Source organism: Cottoperca gobio, chromosome 22 (genome assembly GCF_900634415.1).
Source record: "Cottoperca gobio chromosome 22, fCotGob3.1, whole genome shotgun sequence".
NCBI lineage: Eukaryota > Metazoa > Chordata > Actinopteri > Perciformes > Bovichtidae > Cottoperca > Cottoperca gobio.
Window position 1 is genome coordinate 15,322,628 of NC_041376.1, and position 18,154 is coordinate 15,340,781.

An 18,154-nucleotide genomic window follows, 5' to 3' on the forward strand; every position below is an offset into this window, starting at 1 on the left:
GCCAACAACACTGCATTAGAAACCTCTTTATTCTGCAAGGGATCAGCCCAGTGGGAGCTGCTGCACAGACTACAGAATAGGAGCGTACAGGCACAGATAGTACAGTACTGTCTGCATATATAAATAAAAAATAAGGTCCATATTTCTTTGATACATCTCTTGTCCATGCCGGGGGAAGGGAAGGAGAACTCCGCTATGGCACACAGGACACTGACATCTGACTTTCTAAAGTTCATCAGATTGAAAATGAAGGTGACGTGACAAACATGCCCCATTCCTTAAACGTATCCTCCTGACAACACTTCAATATAATTTATGTTACATGCGCAGATGGATAAAAAACTAAAAGCCTTTCATATCCATTGTGAAGACAAAGTTATATTACCATGAGCTGAATAACAAAACACAAAATCTCCATGATAATGAGGATAAAGAGGGTGAGCCGGCCGTTTATCATTTGTTTTCTCTTAAACTGTCCTGAAGTTGTACAGAACTTGTTTAATTTCCTTCCTTGTCATCTCTCCATGTGCCGACACTGACCATGCCTTGAAAGGTGGCTCAGCCCTCAGTGGTGAGGACCTCCACAGCCTCCAGGAGGTGCAGGGCCAGGCTGTACTGGGCGTGGTTCTCCGGCAGGATTTCTATCAGACGGCCGACCAGCCTGCTGGTCTGGGACAGGGGGACCATGGGGCACCGCAGCTCACTGGGGTCCTGCAGTACAAAAAAACAAACACATTACATACATTGCATTGTTAAACAGGCAGCTAGACCTTTCAGGGCAAAACTGTATGTCTTAAGAATAGTTGATATACATTTGTATTTGAAAAACTGTTAAAGACCAGACTGCACTTTCCTTAAAGAGAGAAATACCATCTGTGCACTCTTCTACATGCATCTTCCTCTCCTCTCTGCTTTACTTTCATTCCTGTATTAGAAACTAAGATGAAACCCGAGTCGGTATGAATCCAGGTTCCCACACTTTCTTAAACATCAAACATTCCAGGTCCAATTCCCTCAAATTCAAGCACACAACTCGGCGTAGTTTGATACACGGATCAAGGTTAACCATTGTTACAACACTGAGAATTGTTATAATGACAACAATAAAAGAGAAAACACTTCTCAACTGAGCCGTTACAGTGAAGGCAGACTTTGTGCTCTCTCCTAAACAAGAATCTTTCTATAATACTTTATTCTGACATTTATACAACACTTTGTTCATGACAGGCTTTATTTTGGCTGTGTTAATGTAGGGTGTGAGCTTCTTTCCCCCAATTTTGGAAGCTTAACCTCAGCTCCTATAATAAGTCTTTAATAAACTGTGTGGACAATATACAAACACTCAGACTCTTAAGAACGAAAATGTCCCTGTTAATTAATGTCACACTTTTTCATCTGACGGCCACTACAGAATAAAAATGATAAATATTTGGTAGTTATGATCAGGACTGAAGTAATAATATTTATATATACTTTTATCACAGTTTCTTTGAGGGATGCACAAGGGTTAAAAAGGAACATGCAAAACATCCTCTTCAGTGAGACCTCTGAAAAACGGGTTACATTTTTCAGTAGTCTTTATTTGCTGCATTAATGATTAATGCACTTATAGAAAAGAACATATGGCCTCCAGGAACCTGTGGCTGAAATGTATCCAGTGCATAACAATGTTTTGGTGCCTCACCATAGCCTTGAGCCATGTGCAGAGGGTGGGGGGCAGGCGGGCCAGCAGCTCCATGGCAGCCTGCGTCTGGCTCTGGCTGTGCAGCAGTGAGTAGCTCAGCCTCTGGCCCGTCAGCACCAGCAGCTGGGAGCCCAGAACATCCTTATCTTCCACCTCTAACATCACCTGGATGATAAGATGAAAACAGAACACAGCAGAACATTGGATTGTATAACTTATCAAGCACTGTGCTCAGCTGAAAGGGTTAACAAAAGTAGCATCATGCTAATGTTAGCTTCTGCCTGCCACAAAGAAAACCACATGTTCCACTTGCCTCTTCAGCCCGGGGGTCCAGGCCCTCGTTGTAGAGCTCGCAGACGAGGTGCCGTCTCAGGATGTCGGGGTTAACCTGCAGCAGGGAGCCCAGATCCAGACACAGCGAGGGCCACCAGTCAGCCTTGGGGCCACTGGAGGGTGGAGAGGGGGACCTGGTGCCCGAGGCTGAGCTGGAAGGATCATTTATAGCCTGCACCCAGCCGCTCAGCACCCGGAGGAGGAACTGAGACACAGGAGGAATGTGGGAAACACAGATGAGACGACAGGTACGGAGAGTAAAGAGGAGATGGAACGAGATGACGACAAACCATTTGGTTCATTTTCTATTGACCTGTACATCCACCTCTCACCTCTTGTCTTTGCGAGACCAGACCGGGGTCCATGTCTCCACTGGGCATCAACTGGATGGTCGTCAGATCTCTGAAGAAAGCATTCTTACCCTGGAAAACACACACACACACACACACACACACACACACACACACACACACACACACACACACACACACACACACACACACACACACACACACACACACACACACACACACACACACACACACACACACACACACTAACTTTTTTTGATTTGAACAGTCAACATTCGATAGTCTAAATAAAAGTTGCCACGGAAACCAGGAAAATAGGTAATAATTAAGTTAGGATAAATAAATATAGCATATTAAATTGTGTATATATGTATACTGTGTTATAATACATTATGGATCTATATATAATGACACAGCACAAAGTTAAAATCAGTGCATAAAAGTATCTAGTAGCTCGTAATGTTGTCTAAAGCCTGGTCCTGACTTGATGTACATGCTAGAGTCTGACCTACATTACAGAGAGGAACACTGTCCCAACAGCAAGCGAGCGCCCACTCATCGCCTAACATCACACGCTCTCTGTCCTTCTCCTCACCTTACTGTCAAACAGGCTGAGTGGTTTGACCTTCAGACTGAAGGTCATAGCAGCATGTAGCAGGGAGGCTACCAGGCAGTGGTGTTGCACCAGAGGGTAGTGGACGCCCCTCTGCTCCAGGGCAAGTTCGGCTAGCGACGCAGGGCCCTCCGCCCCGCACCACACCTCCTCCACGGACAGCTCCGGAGCGGGAACCTCCTCCACCGCCGAGTCCGCCTGCGTGAAAAACCACATAAGAGATGATGAGGAGAAAGGCGTGTGTTCTTATGAAGAACACGAGGCTCATTCACAATATGACCACAACTCACAGTTCAGTTCACAGTTAACTCAGTCAAGTGCCGAATACACACACATGCACAAATATAAAGTCCCCCCGCCACTCAAAAATGTGCTTCGCTCGTTGTTCCTTCACTGTGATGTTTCAGCGTCACTGTGCAGGAGCGTGCGTGTGCACTTTGACACTAGGAGGCTGTTTTCACATTCATCTGCTGGAGGGGGAAAGTTTCTTTGTGCTCACCTTAAATGCGAGTTGAACACGTTCACATACGAGCAGGATTTGTGACATCACAACAACTTGCAAGCCAATCGTGGGTCAGTATGCAACTTACACAGGTGTGATGTGGAAACGTGTTACCTGCAGTGCACATACATTAAATCTAACAACTTTTGAAATGAACAATATTTGCATTTTCATATATTTGAGATTTAAGATGAGACCGTGCAGATTAGTTAGAGATGTTTTCTTTCAGACGAGTGGGAAGAAAACATCCAAAATACCGTGCCTTGTAAAATGTATGGACTTTTACAATACTTGTCTTTAAGACATTTTCTCAATACGTTGTTTTCAGACTGAGGCAGAAGTCTCCACTTCAGCAGCTCTTACATACACCAAACCTTCCAGTTTCATTCCTCTCTATATTCTGAAGGTGTTTACTGAGGGGTCTGTTCATATATCATTCAAACCATGTTTTATGTAACATGTTATTCCCTAAAACATGGCGAAAGTTAATTTTCTTATGGCGGTTCCGTCTGTAAAAACCTTTGACTCTCATGTCAACACAATAAAACAAGAATTTTAAGCCTGACTTTATCCAATGTTCAGATTTTCATTTCAGAAAACTTGGAATACAAGAAAGGATTGTCTTAATGTCAGTAAACTGGGGAAGTTTCATGTTGATATCTACTAGTTCATTTCTTTTTACTCATTCACCTGCAGTGTCTCCTCTTCATTTTAAGACTATTTTGTGGAGAAACCATACCAGACAAACATTCTTATTGCAAGCAGCAAGCTAACCAGCTAATACATCAAACGCATATCAAGTAGAGGTGAGGTTAGTAGTGATAGGTTTCTCCATGCTTTTGTTCTGGAATCCTGTACTTACATAGTAATCTATAAAAGACAAATGGCTCTGATCTTTAACCAATACTCCAGTCACCTCCATGAGGATCTGCAGCAGCTGCACACAGCAGCCCAGGAAAGACGTCATGGCTTTGTCCCCCATCCCGACATCCTGCGCACATAAACACGCATCCTTAATACATGCAGCCTCACACTTTACGTCTTCAATAATATTATCTAATCCCCATGTACTTACCCGTCGACATAAGCGATCTTTGGGCGCTTTCCCCACCTAGGAAAAAGAAGTGTAAACATTTGATATATTACCTCTCAGACGCACACACAGGCATACTGTGAACTGTGCGGGGCTTACCTTCTCCAGGAGGAAGGCTGCTGCTGAGAAACGCTTGACAATGAACGTGCTCCACATCATTGCAGAAATACCTGCGAGGAAGATTCAAAGAAGTCCAATGACACACTCGTGACAGTCACTTTCAGAAGGTCCTGATATAGCACTTTCACTCTGAGGACATATTTGAACTGTTATTTTATGCACAATTATTGATTAAAAAAAAACATATTGTTAGATAGATTAGCCATAATATTATATTAACATATTTGCATGTAATAAGCATATAACAAAAAAAAAGCCACTGAGCCTCTCACCTAGTTGGATATGTGGACTGGAGACCAGCTTCAAATGTTCCACAGCACACCATAAGTATTGGCCCTCCTAGGAAGAGAAGCAGGTGCGAGTCCAGATGTATTATTATTATTATTATAATAATATATAATAAAAAGATTTGCAGAGATGCATAAACAGATGGAGGTGCAAGCGCAAATCAAATAAATAAGATCATATATAATTAAGTAAGTTGTGGATTAGAGAAATAAACTCATAAATCAGGTGAAACTTTGTAAAGTAAAGGACAGTGGACCGCCGTGGTCACAATGAGGGGAAGGCTTTTGTAAAGCTGAGGGGCTGCAACGGAAAGACTCCCCTGGTTTTCGTCTGGTGGGTGGAACACGTAAAGGTCTTGATCTGCTGATCTTAGGGACCTGGCTGGGCTGTAAGGGGTTAAAGGTTCCTTAATATAATCGGGAGCAAGACCCTGGATGGGAAGGTTTGGAAACCAGTGCAGCGAGGCTAAAATTCTGCTATAGCAGAACGCCTACATCTGAGACGGTGATTGGTTCTTTGTCAGCCGTGGATTTATGGACACCTGCCTTTCCCCTTTGGTGACACTGGCGTGGTGCAGCAAGTAGTGATAATATACACAAAATGAACCGAGGATAAACATTTGGTATTATTAATAAACATTGGTAGTATTAATATTAATCACAAACACTTAAGTGTATGGATGTGTATGTGCACCTCAGGGTCTTTGTTCCACTGCACTACATATTCCCAGCAGCAGTGGGCGAAGAGCAAGTCAGGCGAGAGGGAGTGAGGGAACCGCTGGCACACTGCCACCAACAGCTCTGAAAAACACAGAAGTGTTTACTCTCTTAGTCATTACAGTGCTCACATAATGCTGTAAGAACACTCGGTGTGTCATTCAACATCCAAATGTATGTTTGTCAAAGGCCAACATTTCTGATCAGTTCTTGTCCAGTCCTTAGTCCTGACCTGCTGTCCTGTCGGTGTCCTCTTGGCTCTTCTCCTCTGGCTCCTTTCCTTCTTCTCCGGCCTTCTGCTCCAGTTTTTCATCTTCCTCTTCTTTCTTCTGGAGAATTTCCTTTAGTCGCTCAGGAGCCAAGTTGTGCCTGAACACCCACTTGGAGACACTGTCAGCAATGCCACCTTTACAGATAAACATGACAAGAAGATGATCTGTCTCATGTAGCCACGACCACAATATAGTTACTTAGAGAAAGAGAAGAAATTGAATTAAAAACTAAGAAACAATGGAAAGAATTAGAAGAAAATTAAAAAAGGAAATCATCAAAAATAAAAATAAATGCTGTTTTTGTGAGTCTGCCTGTGTATGTATATATATATATATATATATATATATATATATATATATATATATATATCCCTGAGGATATTCTTCAGCCTACCTGTGCCTCCCTCCAGCAGCGTTTTGATGGAGCACTGTGCTGCAGCGCCTCCTGCTGCTCCCTGAGGAGGCACCAACAGTAGAGTCTGCAGCACCAAAACATCCTCTAGCTGGCGAACACACACAACCCACTGCTCCAACTCCAGGGACACAGCCTCCCACTCTAACTGCAACTGTCACACACAAAAACATTCCATTAAGCGAGTGTGGTTTTAGTAGTTGAAATAACGCCTAGTAAAAGTAGTTTTAGTGCAGTAGTACTGAATTCAAAGTGTCAACTTATTAGGTCTACTGTACGCACTCATGTGTATATCTGTGTGTGCATGAGACTTCCCTACCTTGCTGTCAGCCCGGCTTGTGATGCTAGCCTTGGTAGCGCGGTGAGCAACGAAGGCAGCCAGCAGAGCAGCGGCAGCATTGTGGGACTGGATGCATGTAAAGCGAACTTGCTGCCACCAGGGAGAAATAGACTGGGGGTCCCATGACTCCTCAACTGCACCTGAAGAGAGGAAGAAGACGAAGAAGTGGTAACTCTCTTCTCGTCAAGCTTTTTCATAGACTTTCATTGGTTGACAGACAGACACACGTCAGCGCACACTGGACACAAACACACACCTTTCATGTTGCTGAGGGCGATGAGTAGTGTGTGTAGATTTCTAACAGTTTCTTCTGGTTTCTGCAGCACCTCCTTCTCTCTTTGCAACCACACACTTAGCAAAAGAGACTGAAAGAAAGAGGAACGATTAAATCACGACAAAAATATTCCTAAAATATGGATTGCCGTCATTCCCATTGTTTGGGGTCATTGGAAACAATCTATAGAAGCGTTGGAAAGTGAGAAAATTGTTTTCCTGGTGATCCATATTCTAAATCTGATCTAAATGATTTTCTCTCCTGACTGATGAACAGATGGAAAAAAAGTTTTGCCAGGATAATGTTTCTAAGTTTTTCTTTTGTCAGGATCATTTTAGTGTTTGTTGTTGTAATACTCATTTCGGCCACAAGAGCCTGGAGTGCACCACTACCCCATGGACTAAAAGCAGGTGAGTTTTAATACCCCCTAAATATAAGGTAGTATATTGTGTGTTAGCATGGTATGTTACATTACGGTCATGTGTTTGTTTTGGCTAGAATGAATGCTATGAATTCCGTGACATGCACGTTCAAAAAACCATCGATTTTTAAATATACAATAACAAAAACTACATATCTTTATCATGCGTCACAATTCTTACCAGTAGCTGCTGTGGACTGATGCCAGCCTGCTGCAGTGTGTCACAGACTTTATAAAGTGGGCTCTTTCCACACAGACAACCCCAGAACATAAAGTTCCCTGCAAAGGACACACAAGAGCAAAGGTGTGCTCACGCTGTCAGTCTGATGTCACTGAGATTTCTTTATATCAAAAGGTTAGTTTGCGTTTATGTTCTCCTCCACAAACACTCTTTGTGGCTTGAATAAATCCTATCTGCATTCTTTTTATAAATGGAGAAACACAGCAATATAATGTAACAGACACTAAAGCATCTCACTGAGATTGTATTATTTTTATACTGAGGTATCAATTACTTAAACTGTCATACTAACAACATGCTACACATAGCGTCATTCATTTTTGATTGAGTCATGTCATCTGTCGGGTTAACTGTGTAAAGGTCAAGGCATAAAATGTGCAAACATATGTGGCCATACCTAGCTGAGTCCATTCCGTATCAGAGCAGCGGATGACCCTCAACTCCTCGTCCTCGGTGCACTCCATCTGAGAGAGAAAGACTTGGGCAGGCAGGGTGGAGTCAGGCGAGTCCTGGGCGAAGGACACACTGGGTCTCAAGGTGAGCTGGGCGTAGCGCTGCAAGGTAGGACCAACACGGGACAATTCATCCTCTATGCCTTCTAGGGAGTCCTGCTGGGTGGGGAGAACATACAAGTGTTTATCGTAGAGTTATGAGTAATAATGACAACCAAGCCACAATTCTGTTCTTTAGAAAAAAAATTATATATATATATATATATATACACAGTGTCAGTTTATAATATATAACATATAATATATATATAAAATATAATATATAAAATATAATATATATATATATATAATATATAAAATATATATAATATAACATATAACATATAAAATATAATATATATATATATATAGAATATATATATATACACCGGTATATATAAAATATAGTATATATAAAATATAGTATATATATATATATATATATATATATATATAGTATATATATATATATATATATATATATATATCTATATATATATATATATATATATATATATATATATACATATATACACATATATATACACACACACACACACACACGTATATATATATATTATTTACAGTATATATAATTATAAAATATACTATTGTATGCGTGTGTCCTCTCACATTTTTAGAGCAGGCCTCCATGTCTGCAGCAGAGTGCAGGTGCTGGATGTCAGTGTAGAGCTGAAGCAATTTCAGCTGTGAAGAGCAGAGCTGGAGTAATGCTGGATCCACTTCCTCAGGGTCTGTAATACACAAATACAAATAATTGCCAAATGTATAATATGTACACAACATTTTTAATTTACACTACTTTACATGTCGGCCAAATCTAAGCAAATTATTTGGAAACCAGTCCATGACACTCTCAATATTATTATAACATATAATATATTTTCTCAATAATAAACCCATACGTTACCTTGTTGCTGCAGAGTGTCATATAAGGCGCTTGTGATGTTAGTAAGACATGAGACAGGAGCATTCTTATTAGACAGCAGAGACTCCAAAGCCTAAAAGGAAGTGCAAAGACTGCAGTTAGAAATGTGACTTCTACCACAAAGACAACAGGTCTTTCTATTAGTGTGTGTGTGTGTGGGGCAATTTGTACTGTATGTTTGTTTGTACCTGCTTCTTAATGGCGGGGTGTTTGATGTCAAGCAGCGCACTTTTGGCTTCGCTCTCCAAAATATCTGAAGAGACAAGATGAGTAAGCAGCATCCAGAGAGGCACAGATCACACATGTATCTACATCTCCATTCAGCTCTCACTCTTGTGTCTCTTACCAGGCTCCACCTGTCTGCTCCTGAGTACAGTAGTCAGTTTCTTTAACAGGTGCATATCTTTGGCTCGCTCGCTCTTCTTGTCACTAAAATGGAGAAGACAGAGAAAATTGAGGTTTGGATGGGTTCCTGTGTCTTTAACAACCTGTAGACTGGGGACAAAGTATCGCAGCCTAAAAGTCATGCTTTAAGGGACACTTTCTGTAGGAATATGAAGAATTCAAAGTTGTGGTTGAAAACTTGAAAGTAAATGATGACAGTTGCCATGAATCCCCTCGCCTTAATCTTAAGGATCTTATTGAGTAAAAGAGAAATTATGTACAAAAATAAGTCATGTGTCTATAGCTGAGGTATACAATACAAATATTACTACAGTGGTATTCCCTCATACAGGGACCAATAACTAAATATTTCAAGAACAAATTTGAGTCAGAGAATAAAACGTATCCCAACAACAAATCTGCATTCAGAAAACAATAAGTGAAGTTTGATGTTTTTGGAGTGTTGAAGTCAGTTCCTGCTGCTGGACAAGGAATAGTCTGGAACATAAGACATTAAGACTGCAACTTTTACCACTTTGGATTTTGTACGCTTCCAACAAGTGTGATACAGCATAACGTATTAATTAGTGTGCTTCATAGGTGCTGGACTATTCCTTTAAAAATGCCTGCATGACAGCTGATCTGCAGCATCTTTGAGGTTAACGCATGCGTGTCTGTGTACCAACCTGAGGGCCAGGTGGAAGGGGATGTTCACTGTCCTCAAAGCTCCTGTGACGGGATCCAGCAGACACACCTGCTGGGTGTGGAGCTGCCAGCCCTTACTGGTCACACTGTTAACCCCCATCAGACGGTAGCCAGCATACAGCAACCTGGAAGTGCACACACACACACACACACACACACACACAGTTTACAGTTTGAGTGTGTGTGTGTGTGTGTGTGTGTGTGTGTGTGTGTGTGTGTGTGTGTGTGTATATATATATATATATATAGTATAATAATAATATATATATATATATTATTATACTATATATATATATATATATATATATATATATATATATACTTTTTGAGCTTTAGTCTTGACGACTACAGAATTTTGCTAATTATTTTTCCATGAGACATTTTTTAAATGACAGTAACATGTTTTATATATATATATATATATATATATATATATATATATATATATATATATAACATGCTTTCTTTGTGATGCTTTTGAAGCTAAGAAATAGCTGTAAGAAAAACACCTCACTTTTAGAGTGCATGTTTATACCTGCAGTGTTTGCCCACAGTGAAAGCTCCGACTCGAGGCCCCTGCTGCATCCCCCACACCTCCAGGATTCCCCTGCGGGGTGCGTAGATGACCAGGAACAAAGCATGGCGTCTGGGGAGGGAGGTAGAGGGGGAGAACTCCCGATCGCCTCGCTCCTCTGGAACCTGCAGCCAACCCAGCTGAGCATCTCGGTAACCTGCAGTTAAGTTAAATGAATGGTCATATTTACATAACAGGGACACAGTACTTGATATTAGATCGACAGCATGTAAGCGTGAAACGTAGGGATGCATGATATTGCATGTTTTGCCGATATCAGAAATGTTGATATTTTCCATCTCATTTTGGCCGATTGCCGATATACACATGTTATTTCCACCTAAATGCAGAGAACATCAATACAAATATTATTATATACTATTATCGTAATGGCTCACTGGCAGATGCAGATATAAAATACAACTCTTTTCAAAATGTGCACATTCACAAACATGTCATTTGTTTTTATGTAACATGTTTAAACAAAACTGAAACCTTCACCTTACTAACAGGCTTGGATGATGCCGTCCTTGAGACAATCGTGAAAATAGGCACAGCCAGGCCAAATTTGACCTATTTCACAAGTTGCAGAACAATGTAATCTCTGTAATTGAATTTGGCTCCTCCTCGCATGACTGACGCTGAGCAATCATTGCAAATAGCAGCTTTGCTATCCATTTGACACTTTAAAGAACCTTCCCATCATAGACATATTTGTTTTTGCACCTGCATCGTTGAGGGTTTGCGTCATGTGTGCATCTTATCGTCATATCAGAGGAAATGTTCATTTCTGCTGATACGAATGACCTCTCAAGAGACTACACGAATACTTCAGACATTTAGACTTCAGATGACGTTTAGTTGTTGACACAATGTTATTTATGTCCTCAAGTCTTGACATGTGAACCATGTTCACTTCATTTGGAACAGAGACAAGAGAAATGGAATAAAATAAAACCTCTTCCCTCTTAACACTGCTCCATGCTTAACCTCTTCAATCCTTTACAAAACTTGGTTATTTACTTTTTAGTCTTTTCTCTCTACTTTTGCCTCACCTTTCCACATGCGGATGGCAATGCCCCTGGCCAAGTCCAGCAGCGTGACACGACCAAAGTCATCCGTCACTCCAGCCAGCGTGTTGCAGGGGGACAGGCAGATGGACTCCCCGTGGCGACGAGAGTCTGGGAGACCAAACCTGGGCGGGAGAGGTCGGATTTAAGAGGACGGACGACAGAGGGACATAAACAAGCTTCATCTTGCCAATACCAATAAGGCACAATACCATTGCTGCATTTGTGTTGAGATATCATTGTAGTTACCTGATCCCCAAGGGCGTAGCAGGCTCCACCTTGGGCTTATGTTTCTGAACAGCCTCCTCTTCATTCTTGTGCTTGTTCCAACCCAACCATCCACTGGGAGGAAACGAGAGAGAGATAAGATGATGAATCAAAGTAAAGAGAGAGGATTAAGAGAGACTAGAATTCAAGAAAGAGTAATAAAGGAGAGTAGGCGTCACAAGAAAACACTTGAGATACACTAGAAAGACTCAAGGGAGGATGAAAGCAAACTACCGTGCAGTATGGATTAGACAGGCATCGAGCAGACAACAGGCTATTACTCAGAGTGTTGATTGAGCTGCTTTGTGCTGTTGCAGCAGTACAGTGCTACATTCAGTCTTCAAGTGTGTATGTGACAGGAAATAAAGGCCACACAGGCACAAGGAAACACTGGACAACCCTGTTCGTCTTTTAAACAATGCACTACACAAATTCAAATGTGGTCCTAGATTTCTTCCTGGTCATTTGGTATGATGACTCGTCCACTTTCCCTTGTTTCTTTGACTATTATTTTTGTCTTTATTTTTCAGAAAAGTGCTCTTCATAAGGAAGAGTATTAGTGCCTGGCAGAAGGGTAACAAAGGAGGACGAAGTTGTTGCTTTTTGTCGAAATGTTGAGAATAATTTATGTCCCTTATGCCTTGCCCTTATAACTTTCTGTATATTCAAGTAAAACGATGTTTGGTAAAAATATAAGAAGTTAATTAAAGCTTTTGTATATTCTCACACACACACACACACACACACACACACACACACACACACACACACACACACACACACACACACACACACACACACACACACACACACACACACACACACACACCTGGCAGCACTGAAGAGGGCTGAGGTGAGTTTACTGGCCACAGCCAGAGCCACGTGAGAGAGGAGAGGCTGGGAGCTTCCCTAAAGACAGAGACACAACAAACACATTCATTAGCACATGTGTTGCACTGTCTCTTGTAGGTTATAGGTACATAATACTTCATACATAACACAGATATACAGTAATTCTTATTGGGAACAGCCCGACTTGCTCCATCTCTCCCTCACTCACCTCTACAGCATAGAAAAAGCCTGTGTACGGCCCACCTCCCACAGTGACATACTGGCTCATGGCGGGGGGGTTTCCCTTGACTGAAGCATTAAACCCCCCCAGGATAGATGCATTCTTCATCTGGTCAAACACACACAGTGTCATAACGCCTAACAGCAGGAGAGACGGTGAGAGAGCAGGGATGTGGGAAATAAAAGGGATTAGTGAGTATATGAATTTCCTGTCAATCATTCAATTAAATAATATCTTCCCAGCCAATGACTCCACTGCACAAGACTTTTACTTTATATTATAATGCATAAACACATACATAGAAGGCAAAATGATTATATGCTACCCCAGGATGTTGTTTTTGCTGTCAAAATATTTTGTCAGTAAGTCCTGACCTCTGACCACAACCACCAATCAGTCAATCCTAAGGCAATCCACCACCGGAAAGAATAGTCTCTTACCCACACTACTGTGGTCCACAATGGTGTCCATGTCCTGCAGACCCCACTTCTTATAGGCCAGGGGAGGAGGCTGGATCACATCACTGCCTGCTGCTGCCGCTGGATGGACATACACAGCTGGTCATTTGATTACCAAATGTTTGACAGGGGATTTCATCATCTATAGTGAGCAGGCAAGTCTTGCATTTAGCAACATTTAAAACAGGGAGCATTGAGCTTTAATAGTGACAAGAAAGGATTCAGGACACAAAGCTCATCCATGGGAAGACGCACACACACCCACACAGCACTACTAGATGCTCAGAGAAGCCCTGCTAAAGCTTCTAAAGACTGTTTAAGGGTGTGTGTGTGTGTGTGTGTGTGTTTCCTTAGTACCTGAATGCCTTGTGGCAAACACTATCCACCCAGCCAGCAAGTGAAGAACACATCTCTAGTTAACACACTGCACCCAGTAGATTACTTATATTAAGACCTTTTTTTTGTATTACATAAATATTATGTTTAAATATGCAAATGAAGCATTATCTACTGCTAACTTTTGGTGTATTTAGGAGAAATCTACTGACACAAATAGACAAAGTTAGTCAAATAAACACATAAATTAGTATTTTAGATGTTTTCTTTCTACTAATCTGAAAGTAGACATGTTATGGAAGCAAAATAGCCCAAAATCTCAATATTGACCAACACATGAAAAAAACATGTTTTTGTCTGTAGTGTATCATATTGACACCCACACCCACACACACACACACACACACACACACACACACCTCTTGCCACCTGGTTCCTGCAGGCACGCAGAGACTGAAAGAGGCTGAAGCCATCGATAGTGACCAGAGCAGCAGGGTAGAGGATACTTAACTCTTCATGCTGTGATGGGATGAAATCAATAATTATACTTTTGCTGAATAACATGTTCAAGATACGGTCAAACACTCAAATCAATTGTGTGTTCCTCAGGTGTTTCTGTGTCGGATATGTGATGCCAAAAGTAGATTGGAGGACAGTATAATATCATATTTTTCTAACTCCGAGAACTGAATTCCGAGAGTCATCGTGATGTTGCTAGGAAACCAGCAGAGACTGTGCTGCGGTACCCAGCTGCTGGCTTTGGTTTCTGTATTTAGTGTAGATATCTTCTCTGCTGTGGCTCAGCAGGTATGGCCTGCAAGCATGTAAATGTACTTTCGATAATGTCAAACTTTGAATTTGAACATAACTTCATACACAGTTCTGATAGGAGTGTTCGGTGTGTGTGTGTGTGTGTGTGTGTGTGTGGCTCACCTGCTCAGTCACTCCAGGATGACGAGGGATCTCATATGTGCGACACTTGAGCCTCAACACAGGGTCCTCATGCAGCAGCTGGGCCAGGAGAAGAACTCCGTTCTGACGAGAAACAATCATACTTACATTTAATAATACTATTCTTCACTATTTATAGGCCGTATTGAATGGGTTCATTTTCTTTTTTCTGCTGAATATCTGAAAATGTTCATTGTGGCTCAGGCCACAAAAGCATTGCAGTAATAAAAAGGAAGATTGGCGAGGTACCTCTGTGTAGAAGCGGACATAGCCGGAAGTGAAACCCACGACTACACATGTCCAATCAGGCCGCCCTGTGGAGCTCCTACACACACACACACACACACACACACACACACCACACACAGTCATGTACACATACACAAAACAAGCATTTTGCATCTCTTCTATTTCCTACATAAGTCATTCTTACCTCTTCTGGCTTGCCAAAGGTATACAGATGGAGCTGCTCACACACTCTCTGCAGTGCGAAAACAAACACAAAGTCAGGTGGTGTCTCTCTCAAGAACCGTAGAAGCACTTATGCATTGGCTCATGTTTCATTTGTTTCCACACTGTCAAACAACTAACCCTTTTCAATGTGACCCGTCTCTATCCTCTGAATTTTCCTCATCACTCTGAAGTTCATTTTTATTCCTGCCTGTAAGTTTCTTTCCTTTTGTGATCCAATATATTGTCATTTTCCTTCATCACTTGTCCTTAGATATAATGCAAATCCTCTGAAATGTGGCTCACCCTTCGTCCGTGCTGAGGGTTCCAGTCCAAGACACAGCCAGGGTCATTTCCTCTCTGCCGCCGTCATCTGTACGCCACTTAGCTGCAAGAATCCATGAACATTAACAATAATGTATAACTCTGTGTACTTAGAGTGTGTGTGTGTGTGTGTTTGAATATCTAACCTGAGAGAAAGACAGCCTTCTGTTCGCGGGCCACTACCAGCAGGTCAGAGCAGGGCGACAGGGACACTACACAGTCCTGCAGCCAGGGTGACCTCTGACCTGTGGGCTCCTCCTCCACCTGCGGGGCAAAGAGGACAGTCAGTTGGGGGGGCTTTTCCCTTCAATCTGCTAATGATGTAAATGATAACCCCATAAACAACCTCAGCTTTCACAAACAGGACAAAGTTGTTTGCAGCTTTGGTTTTTGGTCATCATTTATTACCTAAAATCTGTTTTTATTGCACTTTGAAGCATTGTGCTTTCATCGATACGCCAACTTTTCCACCTCAGCCACGTGAAAATGTGCATAAAAAGAGGCGGATGAAAACGCACCTAATGTGAGAATAGAGAATGAAACACAAAAGGACAGACCATTGTGGCAGAAGTGGCTTCCTCCTCTTTGTTTTCACCACTATCCCATGCCGACTCCCACTCAGAGGTCTCCCAGGACAGGTCATTTTCTGTTAGGGAAAAGTGGAATAGGCTGATTTGTAATATGACATGCTAATGATACTCTACCAAACTATATATAAAAACTAAAACTAAAACTAAATGAGAGAGGACAAGAGGGGAAGGACTGACGGCGGTGCTCCAGGGAAATAACCTTAACACATTCAAGGGTGTGCGAAAGTGACCATAGCAAAATCCAGGATGAAATCCTGATGCCATGGACATTTATAATGCATTATGCAGCGTGTGATGGGATCGATGACATTGCGCTACAAGACTGAGGTGATGCACATTCTGTAGGTCTAAACGCATCAACATGAAATGAAGGCTTGCGGTAATAGAGCCCCTTTCTGTGTGTATGTGTTCCCCTTTGTAGAGCATCCTGCAGTGATGTGTTCAGGTGCCTCATGTGGGATGACTCATGCCTAAAGGGCAGACACATTTCTCCTTTTTCTCTTTCAGTGATATTGCAGAGCACAGATGAAGCTTTACCATCAAATCATTTGCCTTCATCAGTACAATCAGGCCATTAGAAAACAGCTCGTATTAATAGAATTCATGTTCGATGCATATGCGTTGTATTTCAGATGTTTTGAGTTTATTTTGTACAGCACTCAAAAAGAACAGAATTGGACGAAGGAAAATGCTATGCATTAAGAGGGTTACTTAATGTCAATCAAGATCATTTAATATCCCCAACTATAACATGTAACCCAAAATTAAAGTGTAGCTTGTTCACAACAAACCGAACCAATCCCCTTTGCAAACTTTAGCCACATTGACATTTCATTATTTAGCTATAAATTAGTCCTTAGGTGAGTTAATTAGCAATTAATTTAAACTAATTGTTACGAGTGCAACTAGCTAGCTAACTGGACTGTTACTACAGAAATGCATATGCCTTGTCTCTCTAACGTTAGCCTTTTTAACCTACCTGTTTGATTCTTCTCCTCCACTGGCTCGTTTTTCTGACTCTGGAACAAGTAGTCCCTGACCGTTTTCAGCTCATGGAGCCGACAAAACTCCAATAAGCTGCAGGACATCTCTCTCCCGTCCCGTCAAGTAGAGAGGGAATCAACCAGTTAGCCTGCTTGCTAACAGTCCAGTTGTGGAAGACCAAAGTAGCTTAGCAGTTTGAGTTCGTTTGCAAGTCCTGCTATGGTGTTAACTTTATGACAGCCTGTTCACAAAGACAATATTACTTACGTGTATTAAACGGAGCCCTAAATAAATATTTACACATGGTACTGTTATTTCCCCCAACATTTGCAGTTTCCACCCTAAAGTGTTGATGACACATCGTTAGCACAATAACACGAGTGTGCTTCCGGGTTAGAGCTGATTCAAAAATTTCAAAATAAAATCAGTAGGAAGCATTTGTTTACAAATGAGAACTAAATTCATATGAACGAATAATAAAGATAATTTAAAAGCCAGTATATACATTCAAAATTTGAAACCATCAATAGGATTTATTTGTATTTGAAAAGTGTATTAGTATGTTTTATTCACCAGAGGGTGGTAGAGGAACATGTTTCTGGTGGCTCGCTAGATCTTGTGCCTCTTCCTCCTCCTTGCAGATCTAACTGCCCCAGTGCTCAGATTTATCTTACTGTAGTCGTATATGCTACGTTTTTAATTGTAGTTGCAGTTTTTCAAGAAAAAATAAATGTGATCACACGTATTTTCTACCATTATTTGTTGTTATATTTTAATTGTACCAATTGTAATGTATTGTTATACAGCAACTATATTAAAGGAAATTCTGCATGGGTGCAGTAATGTATGTAATGAAGTAGGATGATTATTTGATTTCATCCACTCTTTACACAGTTACACCATATAGACCAGCACTGCTCAGAGAGAGG

General features: G+C 41.4%; 1 protein-coding gene across 7 annotated transcripts; it reads right to left on the reverse strand.

Annotated features, from left to right (window-relative positions):
- Positions 1–13: 13 nt before the first annotated feature.
- Positions 14–17,619, reverse strand: rab3gap2 (RAB3 GTPase activating protein subunit 2 (non-catalytic)). Of its 7 annotated transcripts, none has more exons than XM_029460248.1 (35): positions 17,221–17,619; positions 16,209–16,297; positions 15,798–15,915; positions 15,634–15,715; positions 15,311–15,358; positions 15,127–15,202; positions 14,860–14,961; positions 14,346–14,445; positions 13,573–13,671; positions 13,121–13,269; positions 12,890–12,969; positions 12,043–12,135; positions 11,779–11,918; positions 10,685–10,880; positions 10,131–10,274; positions 9,407–9,489; positions 9,249–9,313; positions 9,043–9,133; positions 8,745–8,866; positions 8,018–8,228; positions 7,561–7,658; positions 6,941–7,049; positions 6,664–6,824; positions 6,327–6,498; positions 5,893–6,066; positions 5,638–5,744; positions 4,929–4,995; positions 4,636–4,706; positions 4,519–4,554; positions 4,360–4,434; positions 2,924–3,139; positions 2,350–2,439; positions 1,998–2,222; positions 1,685–1,849; positions 14–711 (listed from the first exon to the last, which is right to left on the reverse strand). In XM_029460248.1, exons 1-35 carry the CDS (start codon positions 17,327–17,329, stop codon positions 559–561), a joined length of 4,116 nt encoding a protein of 1,371 aa, XP_029316108.1. In that variant the 5' UTR covers positions 17,330–17,619; the 3' UTR covers positions 14–558. The 7 variants fall into 7 exon arrangements, with proteins under 7 accessions (XP_029316108.1, XP_029316105.1, XP_029316107.1 ...); XM_029460245.1 differs by having other exon boundaries at positions 4,306–4,434; XM_029460247.1 differs by having other exon boundaries at positions 8,018–8,231.
- Positions 17,620–18,154: the final 535 nt, after the last annotated feature.